At 38.4% G+C, this 18080-nt stretch overlaps 1 protein-coding gene across 9 annotated transcripts in view; it reads left to right on the top strand.

Annotated features, from left to right (window-relative positions):
- FKBP5 (FKBP prolyl isomerase 5) overlaps nt 1-18080 on the top strand; it is a 109605-nt gene that overhangs the window by 41681 nt on the left and 49844 nt on the right. For 5 of the 9 annotated variants that reach the window (XM_055330889.1, XM_055330888.1, XM_055330894.1 and 2 more), the window contains 2 exons: nt 7452-7581; nt 11506-11650. In XM_055330889.1, the coding sequence (XP_055186864.1) occupies nt 7477-7581; nt 11506-11650 (250 nt within the window). In that variant the 5' untranslated portion in view covers nt 7452-7476. The remainder of the gene's footprint in view (nt 1-7451; nt 7582-11505; nt 11651-18080) is intronic. The other 4 variants (XM_055330893.1, XM_055330890.1, XM_055330892.1 and 1 more) reach the window with 1 other exon arrangement.

The following is an 18080-nucleotide window of genomic DNA, read 5'->3' as shown; positions in this document are numbered from 1 at the left end:
GGAAAGGTAGGAGGATTAAAGAGGGAAGTCAAGTCTGGGTGACCTGTTGATTTCTGTCTGCTCTGGGCTCAGAATTCATTCTTTCTTTCTTTCTCTTTGAAGATTTTATTTATTTGAGAGAGAGAGAAAGAGTGCTCTAGTGGGGGTGGGAGGAGGGGCAAATGGAGAGAGTGAGAGAAAGAAGCAGACTCCCCATTGAGCAGGGAGCCTGATGTGGGGATTTGATCCCAGGACTCCCGAGATCATGACCTGAGCTGAAGGCAGACATTTAACCCACTGAGTCACCCAGGATTTCCTCTTTTTTCTTTTTTTAATTGTGTTTAAATATACATAACATGAAACTTATAGTTTTTATCAGTATTAATGTACAATATAGTGACAGTAAGTACATTCACGCTGGTGTGCAATTATTACCACTTTTGTTCTCCAGAAATTTTTCACCTTCCCAAAAAAGAAACTCTGTACCCATTAAACAACTGTCCACTCCTTCAGCTCCTAGTAATCTCTATTCTACTTTTCTGACTCTATGAATTTGCCTGTTCTAGATACCTCATATAAATAGAGTCCTATGATATTTGCCCTTTTGTGTCTGGTTCTTTGCACCTTAGCATAATGTTTTTAAGGTTTATTAATGTTTTTTTTTTTTAATTTTTTATTTATGATAGTCACACAGAGAGAAAGAGAGAGGCAGAGACACAGGCAGAGGGAGAAGCAGGCTCCATGCACCAGGAGCCCGACGTGGGACTCGATCCCGGGTCTCCAGGATCACGCCCCGGGCCAAAGGCAGGCGCCAAACTGCTGCGCCACCCAGGGATCCCGGTTTATTAATGTTGTAGCATGTGTCAGTATTTTATTTTTTATGGCTGAATATTTTAATAGCACATAAAAACAGTATTTTGTTTATGGACATTTGGATCATTTCCACTTTTTGGCTATTGTGAATAGTGCTGCTATGAAGATTGCTGTTCAAGTCTCTGCTTTCTCTTTTGGGTATATATTCAGGAGTGAATTGCTGGATCATAATGGTAATTCTGTATGGAACATTCTGATGAACCAGAGGGTGCTCCGTTTTATATTCCCACCAGCAGTACAGAGGGTTCCAGTTTCTCTAAGCCTCCCCAACATTTGTCATCTTCCATTTTTGGATAATAGCCATTGTAATAGGTGTGAAGGTATCCAAATGGGAGCAGAATATATGACTCCAGAATATGCCACTGGCATGTGGATTATTTTGAGCTGAAGGCAGTTGAGGTCTAACAGACTCAGGAAGAGATTTATTTATTTGTTGTTGTGTGGTTTTTGTTTTATTTTGTTTTTACCTCTCCTGTAACTGCCTAAAAGAATTTAGTTGGAGGGACTGTAACAGGATGAGAGCTAATATCAGAGATACATTTTTTTTTAAGATTTTATTCATTTATTCATGAGAGACACAGAGAGAGAGGCAGAGACATAGGCAGAGGGAGAAGCAGGCTCCTCACAGGGAGCCTGATGTGGGACTCGATCCTGGGACCGGGATCACACCCTGAGCCAAAGGCAGATGCTCAACTGCTGAGCCACCAAGGCATCCCTCAGAGATAACTTTTTATATAAAAAAGATTTATCTGCATGGCCCAGACAAACATTTGTTTACCAAACATTTGCGCCTCCCATCTTCCTGTGAATTGTCTTCCTCCCCTTTGAAGTCCCAGACCCCTACCTCCTTAGCTCAGAATGGTTTATAAGCCTCAGTTGCTTGAGTATCTGCAAGCTTCCTATCTTTGGGATTTCCATAGTGCAAAATATTGGAGGCAGGGGTCTCCCTGTTAATCTGTCTTATGTAATTGAATTGTTAGACCAATAAAGAACCTGGAAGGGAAGAAGGGGAAACTTTTTCCCCTTACATATATCATTGTGATTTTTTTTGCATTTCTCTAAAAACTAATGATGTTGAGCATCTTTTCATGTACTTATTGACCATTTGTACATCTTTTCATAGATTTTTTTTTTAAGGAGAAAAGAATGTATGGGCATGTGTGGGAGTATTATTCATCATCTTCCCTATCCCTTCCCCAGTGTGGAGGAAGGACGTTAACCGGGGGAAAGTAGATGGCTAAATGTAGTGTGCAGTTTCATACAGATGTATAGTCTGTCCTTGTGTGATCTTGTTTCCTCTGTGTGCGTATTTCTTTTTTGTATGTATGTCTTGTCTACAAATAGATTACTCCTCTTGAAACTTCCATGTTCCTGGACTTGAATGTTTTGGTTTTTTTTAAAGATTTTTTATTTAATTATTTATTCATGAGAGACCGAGAAAGAGAGGCAGAGACACAGGCAGAGAGAGACAGAGACAGACAGAGAAAGTCAGAGACCCAGGCAGAGGGAGAAGCAGACTCCATGCAGGGAGACCGATGTGGGACTCCATCCCAGGACTCCAGGATCAAGCCCTGGGCTGAAGGCAGGCTCTAAACCGCTGAGCCACCCAGGCATCCCTGGACTTGAATGTTTTGACAGGCATGGAGTTGAAAGTCAATGAGGGCTTTCCAGTTCATCCTTACATGGGTATTCTTTTTTAATTAAGATGAATTATTGCATTTAGTTACAAGTCCTGTGGTATACATCTTTCCTTGTGTGTTTTCTTTCGTGTTTTCGTTTTAGGAGACTGAAAGCCTTTATGACCCAGGCATCTGTGGTACTTAGACAGCTACTCTAATTTTCTGTGCCACTGACAAAGTATCCAGTTCTTATATCCTTCTTTTGTCTTCTTTCTGAAAATTTGGTAGGATAATTTGATACAAGTTACCTATATTTTAACAGAAAACAACACAGTGAATAATATACATGGGGAAGTAGTGGATAATGCTTTAAAATGATTTCTCATTTGGTGGATATGACAGTTATGTTAACTGAATTTTTCAGTACACTGTTGGTGAAATTTTAAGCGTATTCTCATTTTTCTGTTATGTCTCAGGTGTTTGCTGACTTGCACTTTGGAGAGTGCCTGCTTTATCTGGCATGTCCATAACAGAACTGTGTGTTCCCTCTCTGGTGTACCTGTGTAGCAGTTTACCCCCTATGGACAGTTCAGAACAGTGAGCTTTATCATAGATTAATATCCATAGCTACATAGTGATTTTAAATCCAGAATAAACCTAGAGTAGGGGAAAGAAGAAAAGGCTTTCTTATGAATAAAGTGAAATTTTCTCAGTGTGTCTTATAGGTTTTTTAGGAATTGTCTCATCTTACTGCCTTTTTTCATATAACACTAGATCAAGGAAAAAGGGTTTTAAAAAATTTGTTTTGTTTGCTTATAAAAATGTGTACCCCAAAGGACAAAACTGGAATTAATGAAAGAGACTTGAAAAGTTCGGTTTATTTCTCTGTTCTTCCAGATTTAACTGCCTTTGAAAGTTGAAAACATTTTGTTGTTTTTTATTATTGTGTTTCAATTACTTGTGCTATCCTTTTCGTATGGACTCCATACTACTCAGAATTATTGTGTGAGATTACTTGCATCCCTTGAAGTGTTAAAGCCAATTCCTTTAACAAATGAGACTTATAAAGGTAACTCAACTTAAAAGTTCTCTATTTATTGAATTTTAGCACGCTGTTATTTACAAAGGGTAGGGTTAGAACCAAAAGAAAATACTTCTTTAAAAAAAAAAGATTCATTTGTTTATTTGATAGAGAGATGCTTGTAAGCAGCCCTGGGGTGGGAATGGAGAGGGGCACAGGGGACAGAATCTCAAGCCAACTTAGCCTTTGGCAGGAGCCTGATGCAGGAGCCTGAGATCAGGACTTGAGCTGAGATCAAGTCAGATGCTGAACTGTCTGAGCCACCTGGGCGCCCCAGGAAAATGTTTTTTGATTGGTAGTATTTTCATTTAAAAATGTAGCTGATCCTCAGTTGAGGAGCATTAAAAAGAAAGGCATTGTCTTTGGATGTGTGATAATACTTCTCAAAACTTTTAGTTTTTTTGTGGTAGTTGTGCTCACACACACCCACACACACACTCTTAAATGATTTGAAAGTAAGTAGCAGCCATCATGACACCTCACCCCTAAATAGTTCAGGTTGTGTCTCCTGAGAATGAAGATCTTATTCAACATAAGACCACAATACTGTATCACACTTCAGAAAGTTAATGTTGTAAAGTAATAATAATCTAATGTACAGTCTTATTTTTCCAAGTTTTTCTAATTCTCCCCAAAATGTACTTTTATAACACTTTTATTCCCCTAACCCAGCACCCAGGGTTGTTGTATCTTTTTAGTTTCCTTTATTTATTATTATTTTTTTAAAGATCTTGTTTATTTGTGAGAGACACAGGAGAGAGAGAAGCAATTTCCCCAAGGGGAGTCCAATGCAGGACTTGATCGCAGGAGCCTGGGATCATGACCTGAGCCTAAGGCAGATGCTCAACCACTGAGCCACCCAGGCGTCTTTTAGTCTCCTTTAAATAGGACAGGCCCCTTATCTTTTTTGGGGGTGAAGGATCTTTCATAACAACATTTTGAGGCATCTAGGCCAATTGCCTCATACAACATTCCACAACTGATTTTGTCTTCTTCTTGATTAGTTTCAGGTTAAATAAATACTTTTGGTGGGAATACTATATGTCTACTTCCCATTACGTCACATCAGGAGGCACGGTGATAGCCGTTTGTGTTACTTTGATGATGCACAGTTTGGTGATGCAAACCACTCATGCTAAGAGTACCTCTCAGATCACTTTATTGGAAAGTGTTTTTCCTTTATTAAATAATCTGTAGGTTCATACTTTGAGACTTTGTGGTTGTCCTACTCCCTAATAACCTTCAATCTGGTTATTTTAATTTGCTCATTGATTTAATTCAGGGTTTTGCCAGGGATCTACTGATGGATGTCAGTTTATCTATGAAGTCAGTTTATGAAATTCTTTGTGTAAATGTATTTTTCCAGGAATATGATTCATGACTCCCCAAATATTTAAAAGATCTTTTCCCCTCTGTTTTAGGTGCCTTCTACAAGTACCCATGCATTAGAGAAATCTGTTAAAAGCAGTAGGCTATTAGAAGCTTGGAACCAACCCTGTTCATGTAATTTTCCTAATTATCTAGCCTAGCATCACATACAGCTGGGTACTTAATTTCTGTTGTTGTTTGTTTGAGAATGCTTTGTTCTGGCCTCTCCCATATCCTGAGCCAAGCATTTGGATCTTTTGTGTTTGGTATAAACTGTACTAGAAAATAAAGCAAAGGGGCTTAGCCCCTGGTTTTTGGTGTTCTCTTTGAAGATTTTTGGGCACAGCAGAATTTGATTTGTGTCTTTGTTGACACTGAAATAAATTTAGGTCAATTGGAAATGAGTTTAAAACACTGCAGTGTACTATTATTCCATATTGACTTTAGGGGAGCTTTATTCATTATTAGTCTAATAGGGAATAGCTATAGAAGTGATTCATTCTTGACTTTCCCTGCTCAACCAGGAGAGCAGTGTAGAATTAATCATGGCAGCAGACAGTGGGGTGTGTTTTTTTTGGCCCATTGGTTTGGTTTGCCGTGCATGAAAAAGTGCCTGTCATTTGGGTGACTGATAGTAAGAGCCCACTTCAGAATGTATACTTCTAGAAATACACGTTATACCATTTAATCTAGAAGATCATCCTGTGAAAGTAGATATTATTCCAATTACATAGGTGGGAGAAAAGGCTTCGAAAAGTTAGAGATAGCCAACATCAAACATCTTGTAAGGAGCTCCAAATTCCTTGCTCTTTTCGTTTTAGCAGTCTGAGAGGTGGAGGCATTCTAGAGGATCTCAATATGAACAAAACATGGCCCTTGCTCTCAAGGTTTCTTTTAAATCATCCAGTGTGTCTTCTTATAAATATATGATAGCACAGAAAAGTGCAAACAACTTCCAAGTATAGGGTCAGGATTGGTATGATGAAGGAAGAATTGAAGAGGGAGGAGTGGGGATCCCTGGGTGGCGCAGCGGTTTGGCGCTTGCCTTTGGCCCGGGGCGCGATCCTGGAGACCCGGGATCGAATCCCACGTCGGGCTTCCAGTGCATGGAGCCTGCTTCTCCCTCTGCCTGTGTCTCTGCCTCTCTCTCTCTCTGTGACTATCATAAATAAATTAAAAAAAAAAGAAAGTTAAAAAAAAAAAAAAGAAGAGGGAGGAGTGTTTGGAGAGGAAGATGAGAGGCCAAAAGCATGGAGATGGGAAAGCAGTGGGCTTTGCTTTAGCTAGGAATTACTCTCGTTTGGCTCGAGCATGAGCTGCATGAAAGAAAGTAAAAGAAAGTGGTGGCTAGACCTGTGAAAGATAAGTTAGGATCAGATTGTGAAGGGCCTCAACTGTCATGCTAGGGAAGAGAACCTCATTCTGTAGATATTTTGAGCAGGAGATAAAAAATGTAGCTCCAAAGAGGACCCATAATAAGCATGATAAATACTTAAAATTTTAAGTTATGATTCCGTGCTAATCTCTTCACATACATTGTCTCATTAATGCCTCACAGTAACTCCATGAACAATGTACTCCATCCCTTTTATAGATGTGAAATTGAGGCTCAGCGAGATTAAGTTTGCAGGTGTTGGACGGATATTGCTGGAGCTAAGACTTGGACTGGGGTCTGTCAGCTTCTAAAGCCTGTTCTGTTTACCACTATGCTATATTGCCATTAAAAGGGAAAAAAGAGGGGATCCCTGGGTGGCGCAGCGGTTTGGCGCCTGCCTTTGGCCCAGGGCGCGATCCTGGAGACCCAGGATCGAATCCCACATTGGGCTCCCAGTGCATGGAGCCTGCTTCTCCCTCTGCCTGTGTCTCTGCCTCTCTCTCTCTCTCTCTCTCTCTCTCTCTCTCTGACTATCATAAATAAAAAAAATTTTTAAAAAGGGAAAAAAGATTTATTTTTGAGAGAGAAAGTGATAGGGTGAGTGTGCACAAGTGGCGGGAGGGGCAGAGGGAAAGGATCTTCCAGCAGATTCCCCACTGAGCGTGGAGCCTGATATAGGACTTGATCCCATGATCCATGAGATCACGACCTGAGCTGAAATCGAGTTGGATGCTTAACTACTGAGCTAGCCAAGTGCCCCTGTATATTGTCATCTTAAAAATCAGATCGCTTGATAAGTTCTTAATTCTCTGTCAAAAATATGACTATAGGAAAAAGACATTTTCAGAGTTCTAAAGTACTGCTTCTCAGTGTGTAATCATGTTAAGGAATATAATCACTACCAAACCTGACTTGTACTGCTCTCTAGTTTGGGACCAGTGCTGGATGAGAAATTAAAGAGTTGGATGGTGTTTTATGTACATACCACAGGACATCAATACATGCTCATGACAAGTGTTTTTGCTTTCATTTTCAGCATTTAACTTTATTGGCCCTATGTAAATCTTAGATCAGGGAAAGCCCATACATATGTAGGGGCACTTTCAGATGTTCAAAGCAGTGCTATTTTTCTAAGTTAAAATATGTTTCTTCTCAGCAGGTTTTCTTGCTTATAAAAGACGATGACTACTGATGAAGGTGCCAAGAACAGTGGAGAAAACCCAGCAGCAGCTGTGGCTGAACGTGGAGAGGATATCACCTCAAAAAAAGATAGAGGAGTATTAAAGGTGAGGTTACAAGGATGAATGACATGCAGGGAAATTTGCCGTCTGGAAGGATAATTTATAAAACTCTTTCTTTTTTTTCTTTTGGCTGGAAGGTGGAGGTCGATAATGTTTATTGAGGCTTACCTAAGTGTTAAACACTACAACCATTTTTCATTTCATCTTCATGACTTGAGGTTTGTTTTAATCCCAAATTATATTTTAAAAATGGAGGGATCCCTGGGTGGCTCAGTGGTTTAGCGCCTGCCTTTGGCCCAGGGCATGATCCTGGGGTCCTGGGATCGAGTCCCACATCAGGCTCCCTGCATGGATCCTGCTTCTCTCTCTGCCTGTGTCTCTGCCTTTCTCTCTCTCTCTCTCTCTCTGTGTCTCTCATGAATAAATAAATAAAAAATCTTTAAAAAAAATCCCAAATTATAGATGGTGAGACTGAGGCCCAGCCGGGTAAATGAATGGGGTCCAGATCCAAGTTATGTGCGACTCTAGAAGGCTCTGTCTCCCAGTTTTCAGAGCGTACACATGGGTTATTATTTTAACATAATATTTCAGTATATTAAAGCTAATTGGTGACAATTCAAAAGACTTAGAGGAAAAAGAAAAGGTAACTTGCTAAAGTTCAAAGGGATTTTTTTCACTTGCAAATTGTTATTTGTGCAGTGAAGGTATTTTTTGAGATTTCATCAGAGAATATATCTTACCTTTGAATTAGCTTTCCTCATTAAAACACACTATATCTTTTTCACTCTATAATTAATCACATCTACATGTGTGTTTTTATTTGTGTCTCACAATGGTCTTGTGAGACAATCAGAGCACCTCTTGAACTTTCCATTTTATTTATGGAAGGTATATATTGGTATTCCAGGTTAGTAAATAAAGTGGAGCTGAGAGAGGTTAAATGATTCTAGTCATATTAGGTCATTATTTCTCCTACACTGTTGTTACTCATACAAGTTTGTATAGTTTTTTTTCTTGCTGAAAAGATTATCTTACACGTTCTAAATATCATCACTAAGCTGAGTTTCAATATTTCCTTGTGTCAGCAGCAGCAAATGGGAATTTTTTAGGTTGTCTAATCTTGCTTATGTGAAAGCTTTCTTCCTGTGTCTGAGTCTTCTGAATATACGTTTTACTGTTAGCTTGCTACGTATATGCAAAACCAAATTTTGGAGACTTTCAACTCTGGAAATAGGGGCTTTATGTCTTAGAGTTATATACCGCTGTCTTTTTCCATAGGGCTTCTTAACCTGTATGAATTACCTATCCTGAACTCCAGGATGCTTCTAGAGACAATAGATATCTGCAGGCTGTCCTCAGCATCCCCCTGCTCTGGTTAAGTCCTTCTCTTTCATCTTTTCCATGCACCCATACAGAGAACATAGTCCCCAATCTGCCTCCAGCCCTGTATTATTCCAGGGAGTAAATCCGATAAGATTTTTAGGTTTGTAAGAAACATTTTGAGATCCTAAGCCTTTTAAATCCTATAATTTATCTCTGTCTAGCACCATGGGGCTTTTGGTTAAGATTAAATAGGTCTACTAATTATATGACCTAGGGCATTTTAGTTAACCTCTCTGTGGTGAAATTTCCACATTTGTAGAATTGGAATAATACTACCCACCTCATATAGTTATTGAGATTATATAAAGCATTTAGCAGAGTGCCTCATCTGTAGTCATGTCTTTTATTACTATAAAAGTAATAAAATTACATTGTGGAGCTGAATCAAGACTAGATTGTATCCTTAAAGCATCTACTTAAAGTAACTCTTCATGTCTTCCCATTTTTCCCAGTCTAGAGCCCCTAACAACTAACCTTCTACTTTCTGTTTTTGTGAGGTCAGCTTTTTTAGATTCCACATATAAATGAGATCATACAGGATTTTCTCTCACTTAGCATAATACTCTCAAGGTCCATTCATGTTGTCACGATGGCAAGATTTTATTCTTTTTTATGGCTGGATTAACATTTCACGTGTATATAATATACATACTACATTTTCTTCATCCATTCGTTTCTCTGTGGACACTTAGGTTATTTCCATAGCTTAGCTGTTGTACATAATGTTGCACTGAACATAGGAGGTACATGTCTTCGCGAGCTAGTGTTTTCATTTTTCTCAGAGAAATACCCAGAAGTGGAATTGCTGGATTGTATGGTAGTCCTGTTTTTAATTTTTTGAGGAATGGTCACACTGTTTTCCACAGTGGCTTCACTAACTTACATTCCCACCAACAGTGCACGAGTATTCTCTTTTCTCCAAAACCTCACTAATACTTGTTATTTCTTGTCTTTTTGATCCTAGCCATTCTAACAGATGAGGTAGTATCTTGTGGGTTTGACTTGCATTTCTCGATTGTTTTCGTTATTTTTTTTTTCAGATATTTCCCTGTTATGAGTGTGTAGAAACACAGCTGATTTCTGTGTGTTGATTTTGTATCCTCCTGCTTTACTGAATTCATTAATGATTATAGTTCTAACAGGTTTTTGGTGGAGTTGTGATAATGATTCTTTTCCTTTAAAGAATGTCTGGACTTTTTTTTTTTTAATTTTTTATTTATTTATGATAGTCACACAGAGAGAGAGAGAGAGGCAGAGACACAGGCAGAGGGAGAAGCAGGCTCCATGCACCGGGAGCCTGATGTGGGATTCGATCCCGGGTCTCCAGGATCGCGCCCTGGGCCAAAGGCAGGCGCCAAACCGCTGCGCCACCCAGGGATCCCCTGTCTGGACTTTTGAACTAGAAAATTGTAGAATATAAGTTTACAGTGTTTATGTGGTGATATGAGGGTGGGGCTGGGAGGATACATCTTAAGGAATTTAGGAGTGAATAACTGAATTCTTTATATAAAAATTCAGACTCTTCCCCTAAAATGATGTTTCTTGGACATTAGCTACCATCCTCTCTTATCTAATAAAAATGATTAATTTGGCATAGGTGATTGACAGAATAAATTATGCCACCACATGCCTGGATTTGATATTCTTTTCCCAGAACTGACCAACTGCATTAGTAGTCTGCTCTGCCAAGAACAAAATAAATATACTGGATTTTATGACAGCTAGCTATTTTTCAGCCTGGAGATTTTTTGGCATTTGCTTTACTAGAAAACAAGCTATTCAGTATCATATCAAACTATGCAGTGATACTGTTTTTTTCACAGTAAATATTCCTCACATAATAAGAAGTATAACCTCTTATACCAGGAAATTGAGCTTTTTGAAATTAAACCAAACTAGTGGAATCTAGTCAAAAGGTAAAGTTTTTAGCAAAGGGTGGAAATAAATAAAATCTCACCTTTGTAAGTTTGCTTTCGACTTCTTTTTGAATGTTTTTGAAAGTCTAATCTTTTTGGTATAATTCAGTTTGTATATGAACTAGCTCTGTGTTTTGAGAGATTTTAGTGTCAAAGCATGAGGCAGGATCTCTTGGGTTATATTATTTTTTTATTTTTTTTTTTAATTAAAAAAATTTTTTTTGTTATTATTTTTTTTTAAGATTTTATTTATCCATTCATGAGACACCGAGACAGAGAGAGAGGCAGAGACACAGGCAGAGGGAGAAGCAGGCTCCATGCAGGGAGCCCGATGTGGGACTCCATCTCGGGTCTCCAGGTTCACACCCTGGGCTGAAGGCGGCGCTAAACTGCTGAGCCACCCAGGCTGCCCTCTGGGGTTATATTATTATGTTATTTTTAGGGAATAGTGTGATTGGCAGTAAAATTAAATATAGCATTAAAGATTGAGAGTAGCATAGGACGATTTTCTAACAGTGAGGGTTATTAAGAGAACTAGCCGGGAGGCCTTTAGGAAGGACAGGTTATTATTAGTAAATCTGTCTAGGTAAAGTGGAGTGGATTGTGCATCCTTTTTATTCTCTGATCACAATAAAATCAGCTCCTTTTTCTTGATGTTTGTCTTTTCTAGATTGTCAAAAGAGTGGGGAATAGTGAGGAAACACCAATGATTGGAGACAAAGTTTATGTCCATTACAAAGGGAAATTGTCAAATGGAAAGAAGTTTGATTCCAGTCATGATCGAAATGAACCATTTGTCTTTAGTCTTGGCAAAGGTAAGAGGGTATTTTTGGAGTTGTGTTTTGCTTGGATTTATTGCCATTTATATTACATAGGAGCTAGTGGATCAGAGGAGCTGGTGGGTTTTTAGGAGGTCCATAATGTCAAGACTGTTTTTATAATAAAACTAAGATGTTGTTTATCTGTTTACAGTGTTGGCAGTAAAGTCTACTGAAGGTGCACAAGCTGCAGTGGTAAAGGCTGCTGGTGCCCTGGTGCAAATCTAGGCAGTGGCACCAGACTATGCCAGCAATCGTATATGCTTCGCTGCCTTTATACACTGTGTAAATAAGGATCAGAAAGGAAGCCAGTTTCACTTGGTGTCCTCGACAAAGCATAAAAAATACTGATTTTATTAAATCCTGATCCTTGAGTTTCACATTGTTTTGCTGTTTTATGACAGATGGGGAAGCACACATGGAGCACTTTTGCATACCCGAGTGTACAAAGCATAAAAAATACTGATTTTATTAAATCCTGATCCTTGAGTTTCACATTGTTTTGCTGTTTTATGACAGATGGGGAAGCACACATGGAGCACTTTTGCATACCCGAGTGTACTGGTTATCTCACGAAGTACCTGTGCACTTAACTTGAATGCATTTTTTTTATAATAATCATTTTTCTTTAAAAGGGCAAACTGTTGTTGTTTAGACTTGATTATTTAGTATTTGGCAGATACTTTCTTAAAAATGAATGAAATGGGGCAGCCCCGGTGGCTCAGCAGTTTAGTGCCACCTTCAGCCCAGGGTGTGATCCTGGAGACCTGGGTTCGAGTCCCACATCGGGCTCCCTGCGTGGAGCCTACTTCTCCCTCTGCCTGTGTCTCTGCCTCTCTCTCTCTCTGTGTCTCTCATTCATAAATAAATAAATAAATAAAATTTTAAAAAAATGAATGAAGTGAGCCTGTCACTTCAAGGAAGACAACTGACAGTATGTCTTACCATTGAGTTTTCAAATAAAAATTACAGTTTTGGGAAATTTGTATCTGCCACTGGGAGCCTGACAACTTCCTCAAACTTAAAAGACTTCTGATGAGATCAGTGGATATCAACGAATGTGATTTTTAAAATATTATATGATGTCATTCATTTGGGGAATATAAATAATAGTGAAAGGGAATAGAAGGGAAGGGAGAAGAAATGGGTAGGAAATATCAGAAAGGGAGACAGAACATGAAGACTCCTAACTCTGGGAAATGAACTAGGGGTGGTGGAAGGGGAGGAGGAGGGCAGGGGGTGGGGGTGAATGGGTGACAGGCACTGAGGCACTGGGTGACAGGCACTTGACGGGATGAGCACTGGGTATTATTCTGTATGTTGGCAAATTGAACACCAATAAAAAATAAATTTATTATAAAAAATAAATAAATAAATAAAATATTATATGATGAAATGTGTTAACATTTGGAAGATCTGTTTAATTTAGTGAATCAATATTTTCCCAATACAAGCTGTTACAAAATCACTCGTGACTAAAAGATCCATTCATTGTGCAAGCTAGACCAGTGGATTTTAATGTAATATGATATGAAAAATTCATTGATATGCTTTCAGATTACACATTGCAGCTTGTGCATTTGTCCAACTTTGATGCCATATGAGATGATTATATTCATAATTATCTGAAAAGGCTGTTAAAGTACTCCCATTTTTTCCAACTATCTATTTTTGTGGGTTTGGATTTTTTTCTGTAGAGTTAAACCAAATTTGGAACAGATGAATGCAAAAGTAGGTATGAGAACCTGGTTGTCTTTTAATTAAGTTGGACACATTTTACACTTGTAAATTTATAAAATGCTGTTCTCACTAATAAATTTTTTAAAATTCTACTTTTCATAAAAAGTGTTAACATATAATGAGGTTATTACTATTTTTCAGTGAATTGGTAAATAACTTTTCTTTAATTTTTAATGTGATAAATATCAGTAAATAGATAAAAGCTCCTTGGGGTCCTCAGTTTTTAAGATGTAAAGAAGGTCTTGAGGAAAAAAGATTGGAAAACCACTATTTTCAAGTCTTTTTTTTTTTTTTTTTTTTAAGATTTTACTTATTTACTCATTGAGAGACACAGAAAGAGAGAGAGAGAGAGAGGCAGAGACACAGGCAGAGGGAGAAGCAGGCTCCACCCAGGGAGCCCGACGCAGGACTCGATCTTGGGACTCCAGGATCACGCCCTGGGCCAAAGGCAGGCTAAACCACTGAGCCACCCAGGCTGCCCTATTTTCAAGTCTTAAATGTGATTTAAACTAATTAATTAGAAAAAAATACTGATTTATTTTCAAATGCTTTTAAATAGCTTTAGTTAATTTAGCGTTTTTTTTTTTTTTTAAAGTCTTGTAAGGACAATAATAGCCTATACATCAAATGGAACTTTGTGGGCCATATGGCTTATTGAAAGGTAGTGGCTGAATTACCAATCTTTTTTAATTCTTATCTGCTACAGATATAACAGATTTCTAGTTTATTCCCAGATTAAGTGTGGGAGAAAAGGAGTAATCCCCCTGTCTACCACCGTGGCTCAGTATTGACTATCATCCCTTTTTTTTTTTTCTCATTTTACCATCTTAGATGAATTGTTAGTTAAGCATGGATCTGGGAAAGGAAATAGCAAGTGAGGAACTGTGGAATTAAGCTCTTTTCTGCCTCTCTTCTGTGCTGCCTTCCCTGGTACTCTCAGGCATATGTCGGGGTGACTTCTGCTTCCTGTCCAGCTGTACTCTTTGCAAGCTCTGGTGCTTGGCTCTGCCACTGTTCCCTTCTCCTTTGGGCCTTTAGTGAATCAGTGGTTCTTGTGAGATTAATCTTTGTGTCTCAATACAATACAAATCAAAATCAAATACAGATTCTTTCTTGATAAAGCAGATGATGACTGACAGTTAAATTAGAATTTGTCTCTTTTTTGTTGATTTAGGGATGTGAACCTTCAGGGCCAACAGCATGAGTGTGGCATCAGTATTTAATTTAGATGACCTCAGAGTAAATGGCCTCATCAGAAATCTTAGACATCTTTGTTCCCACTGCCCCGCCCCCCAAACCCTTACTCTACCCTTTGAATTTCTGTCTTGAAGAAGTTGATGGATTTAAAATAAGATGCCTTCTTTCAGCAGCTGTCTTTGTAAGAAGACTTAAGAATTGTTAAGAAAAAAAATTGCTGAGAACTTACACTCCCATTTTCTCTACCCTATGATGAATGAGTCTTTTCTGTTTCCTAGGATTTTGATCAAAATGAAGAAAAGTAATATAAATGATTTTATATTGAGCTCTCTTGATCTCTTGTATTGCACCTCTACCAAGGGAATAAATAGAAATATTTCAGTGGAAAGTCACACTAATTTGGGGATTCTGTTGTGACTTTTGCATTTAAAATAGAGTTATGAGAGTTTATCTATAGAAAATTGCCATAAAAATACACATACCATATATATGTACATCCATATACATTTGAGCTTTACCTGAGTTGTGTGTATATGTGTCTTTCTTTCTGTACCATCTTTTAAACTCTGTGCCCTACCTCCATTGTTTGTAAAATCATGATAATGATAGTATATACTATTGTATATTGAAGAGTAAATAAGATATTGCACACCATTGCTTAGCACATAGTAAGCACTCACATGTTTATTACTGTTGTTATAGCATTAGGATTATTTTTTTTTTAATTTTTTTTTTATTTATTTACGATAGTCATACAGAGAGAGAGAGAGAGGCAGAGACACAGGCAGAGGGAGAAGCAGGCTCCATGCACCAGGAGCCCGACGTGGGATTCGATCCCGGGTCTCCAGGATCGCGCCCTGGGCCAAAGGCAGGCGCCAAACCGCTGCGCCACCCAGGGATCCCTAGCATTAGGATTATTGACTGGCTTTCTAGTGGAATGGCAAAAACTGTGCTATAGCAGTTTGGGTCCTAACTCTGCTTACTGTTCCTGTATACAGACTTTTTGAAATAATGCTTTACCATCAATTTTAGCCTCAGGAAATCTGGAAAGACAAAAACTGAATAAGACAACTGATTATTACCACTTCAGAATATGTTACACAAATTAGAATGAAGAGATGATGGTTTCCTTTCTTGAGTTTTCTTTCTCTCTCTCTCTCTCTTTTTTTTTTTTTTTTTTTTAGTTTTCTTAACTAAATCTTACATGTTCTGGGATGCCTGGGTGGCTCAGCAGTTGGGTGGCTGCCTTCGGCTCAGGTTGTGATCCTGGAATCCGGGATCGAGTCCCGCATTGGGCTCCTGCGAGGAACCTGCTTCTCCCTCTGCCTGTGTCTTTGCCTCTCTCTCTCTCTCTCTCTCTCTCTCTCTCTCTCTCTGTCTCTCATGAATAAATAGATAAATCTTTAAAAACAAAATAATAAATAAATAAATCTTACATGTTCCGAATTCCTAGAACTGTGTTCATAACTCATTTTAAAAGAAGTCAAAATAAGGACTCAGGATTCTCCAATATACTTCCATAGTAGAAGTTCTGGTTTTTCCCCCTCCCTGCCTCCCTCCAACAAATATATTATCAATAAAATTGGGAAGGGATAGATTTGGTGGATGAAAGAATTCTTTCTTTCAGTTCTTCAAAGTAAATCCAAGCACACCAAGGCTTTGCTCCTCCCCTAACTACCCTTATTAGGGTATACCCTGATGATTTCTTATAGAGGGCTACTTCAGTGAAGTTGTTTTGGGTGTTCTTGGTATGTGACAAACATGATTGCAAATTATGAAGATAAAAATCCTCTGTTATATTCTTTCCCCAGATTTGAGAAGCGAAACAAAGAAACCCATCATTTTGGATTCTCCACATACCTATACTCTTACTACTGAGATTAAGCAATAATGAAGTAAAAAAAAACTAAACAAAACTATAATGAAGTAATATGAGCAATCTGCCTATAACATTAATATAATCTTCTGTGCTGCATTATGTTAATGAGCATATTAGAGTAAGAGGAAAAAAATATATGTTGAAAGACTAATAGCTAATACTTTTTAAGTGCTTGTAATGCCAGACTAAGGGCCTTATGTGCATTGTCTCATTAAATCCTCACACCAAGCCTATTTAAAAAAATTTTTTTTATTGCAGTCCAATTTGCCAACATTCAGCATAACACTCAGTGCTCATCCCGCCAATTGCCCCCCTCAGTGGCCATCACCCAGTCACCCCAACCCCCCACCCACCTCCCTTTCCACTACCCCTTGTTCATTTCCCAGAGTTAGGTGTGTCTCATGTTTTGTCACCCTCACTGATATTTTCACTCATTTTCTCTCCTTTCCCTTTATTCCCTTTCACTAATTTTTATATTCCAAATGAATGAGACCATATAATGTTTGTCCTTTTCCGATTGACTTATTTCACTCAGCAAAATACCCTCCAGTTCCATCCACATCGAAGCAAATGGTGGGTATTTGTCATTTCAAATGGCTGAGTAATATTCCATTGTATACATAGACCACATCTTTATCCATTCATCTTTCAGTAGACACCGAGGCTCCTTCCACAGTTTGGCTATTGTGGACATTGCTGCTATAAACATTGGGGTGCAGGTGTCCCAGCGTGTCACTGCATCTGTATCTTTGGGATAAATCCCCAGTAGTGCAATTGCTGGGTCGTAGGGCAGATCTATTTGGAACTCTTACCAAATACCTCCACACAGTTTTCCAGAGTGGCTGCACCAGTTCACATTCCCACCAACAGTGCAAGAGGGTTCCCCTTTCTCCACATCCTCTCCAACATTTGTTGTTTCTTGTCTTGTTAATTTTCACCATTCTCACTGGTGTTAGGTGGTATCTCCTTGTGGTTTTGATTTGTATTTCCCTGATGGCCAGTGATGCGGAGCATTTTCTCATGTGCTTGTTGGCCGTGTCTATGTCTTTGTGAAATTTCTCTTCATGTCTTTTGCCCATTTCATGATTGGATTGTTTGTTTCTTTGCTGTTGAGTTTAGTAAGTTCTTTATAGATCTTGGATACTAGCCCTTTATCTGATATGTCATTTGCAAATATCTTCTCCCATTCTGTAGGTTGTCTTTTAGTTTTGTTGACTGTTTCTTTTGCTGTGCAGAAGCTTCTTATCTTGATGAAGTCCCAATAATTCATTTTTGATTTTGTTTCTCTTGCCTTCATGGATGTATCTTGCAAGAAGTTGCTGTGGCCAAGTTCAAAAAGGCTGTTGCCTGTGTTCTCCTCTAGGATTTTGATGGAATCTTGTCTCACATTTAGATCTTTCATCCATTTTGAGTTTATCTTTATGTGTGGTGTAAGAGAATGGTCTAGTTTCATTCTTCTGCATGTGGATGTCCAATTTTCCCAGCACCATTTATTGTCACACCAAGCCTATTATTATTTTTTGGATTCTTTATACAATCTATTTAGTATCTGTTAGGTGACAGTCATATTAACATTTGTTCTAAGAATTTTTGAGTTTTTTAAAATTGAGG

Source organism: Nyctereutes procyonoides, unplaced genomic scaffold (genome assembly GCF_905146905.1).
Source record: "Nyctereutes procyonoides isolate TBG_1078 unplaced genomic scaffold, NYPRO_anot_genome, whole genome shotgun sequence".
Taxonomy (NCBI): domain Eukaryota; kingdom Metazoa; phylum Chordata; class Mammalia; order Carnivora; family Canidae; genus Nyctereutes; species Nyctereutes procyonoides.
The sequence above is the reverse complement of the archived record's forward strand: the minus strand, read 5'-3'. Positions and strand labels throughout refer to the sequence as shown.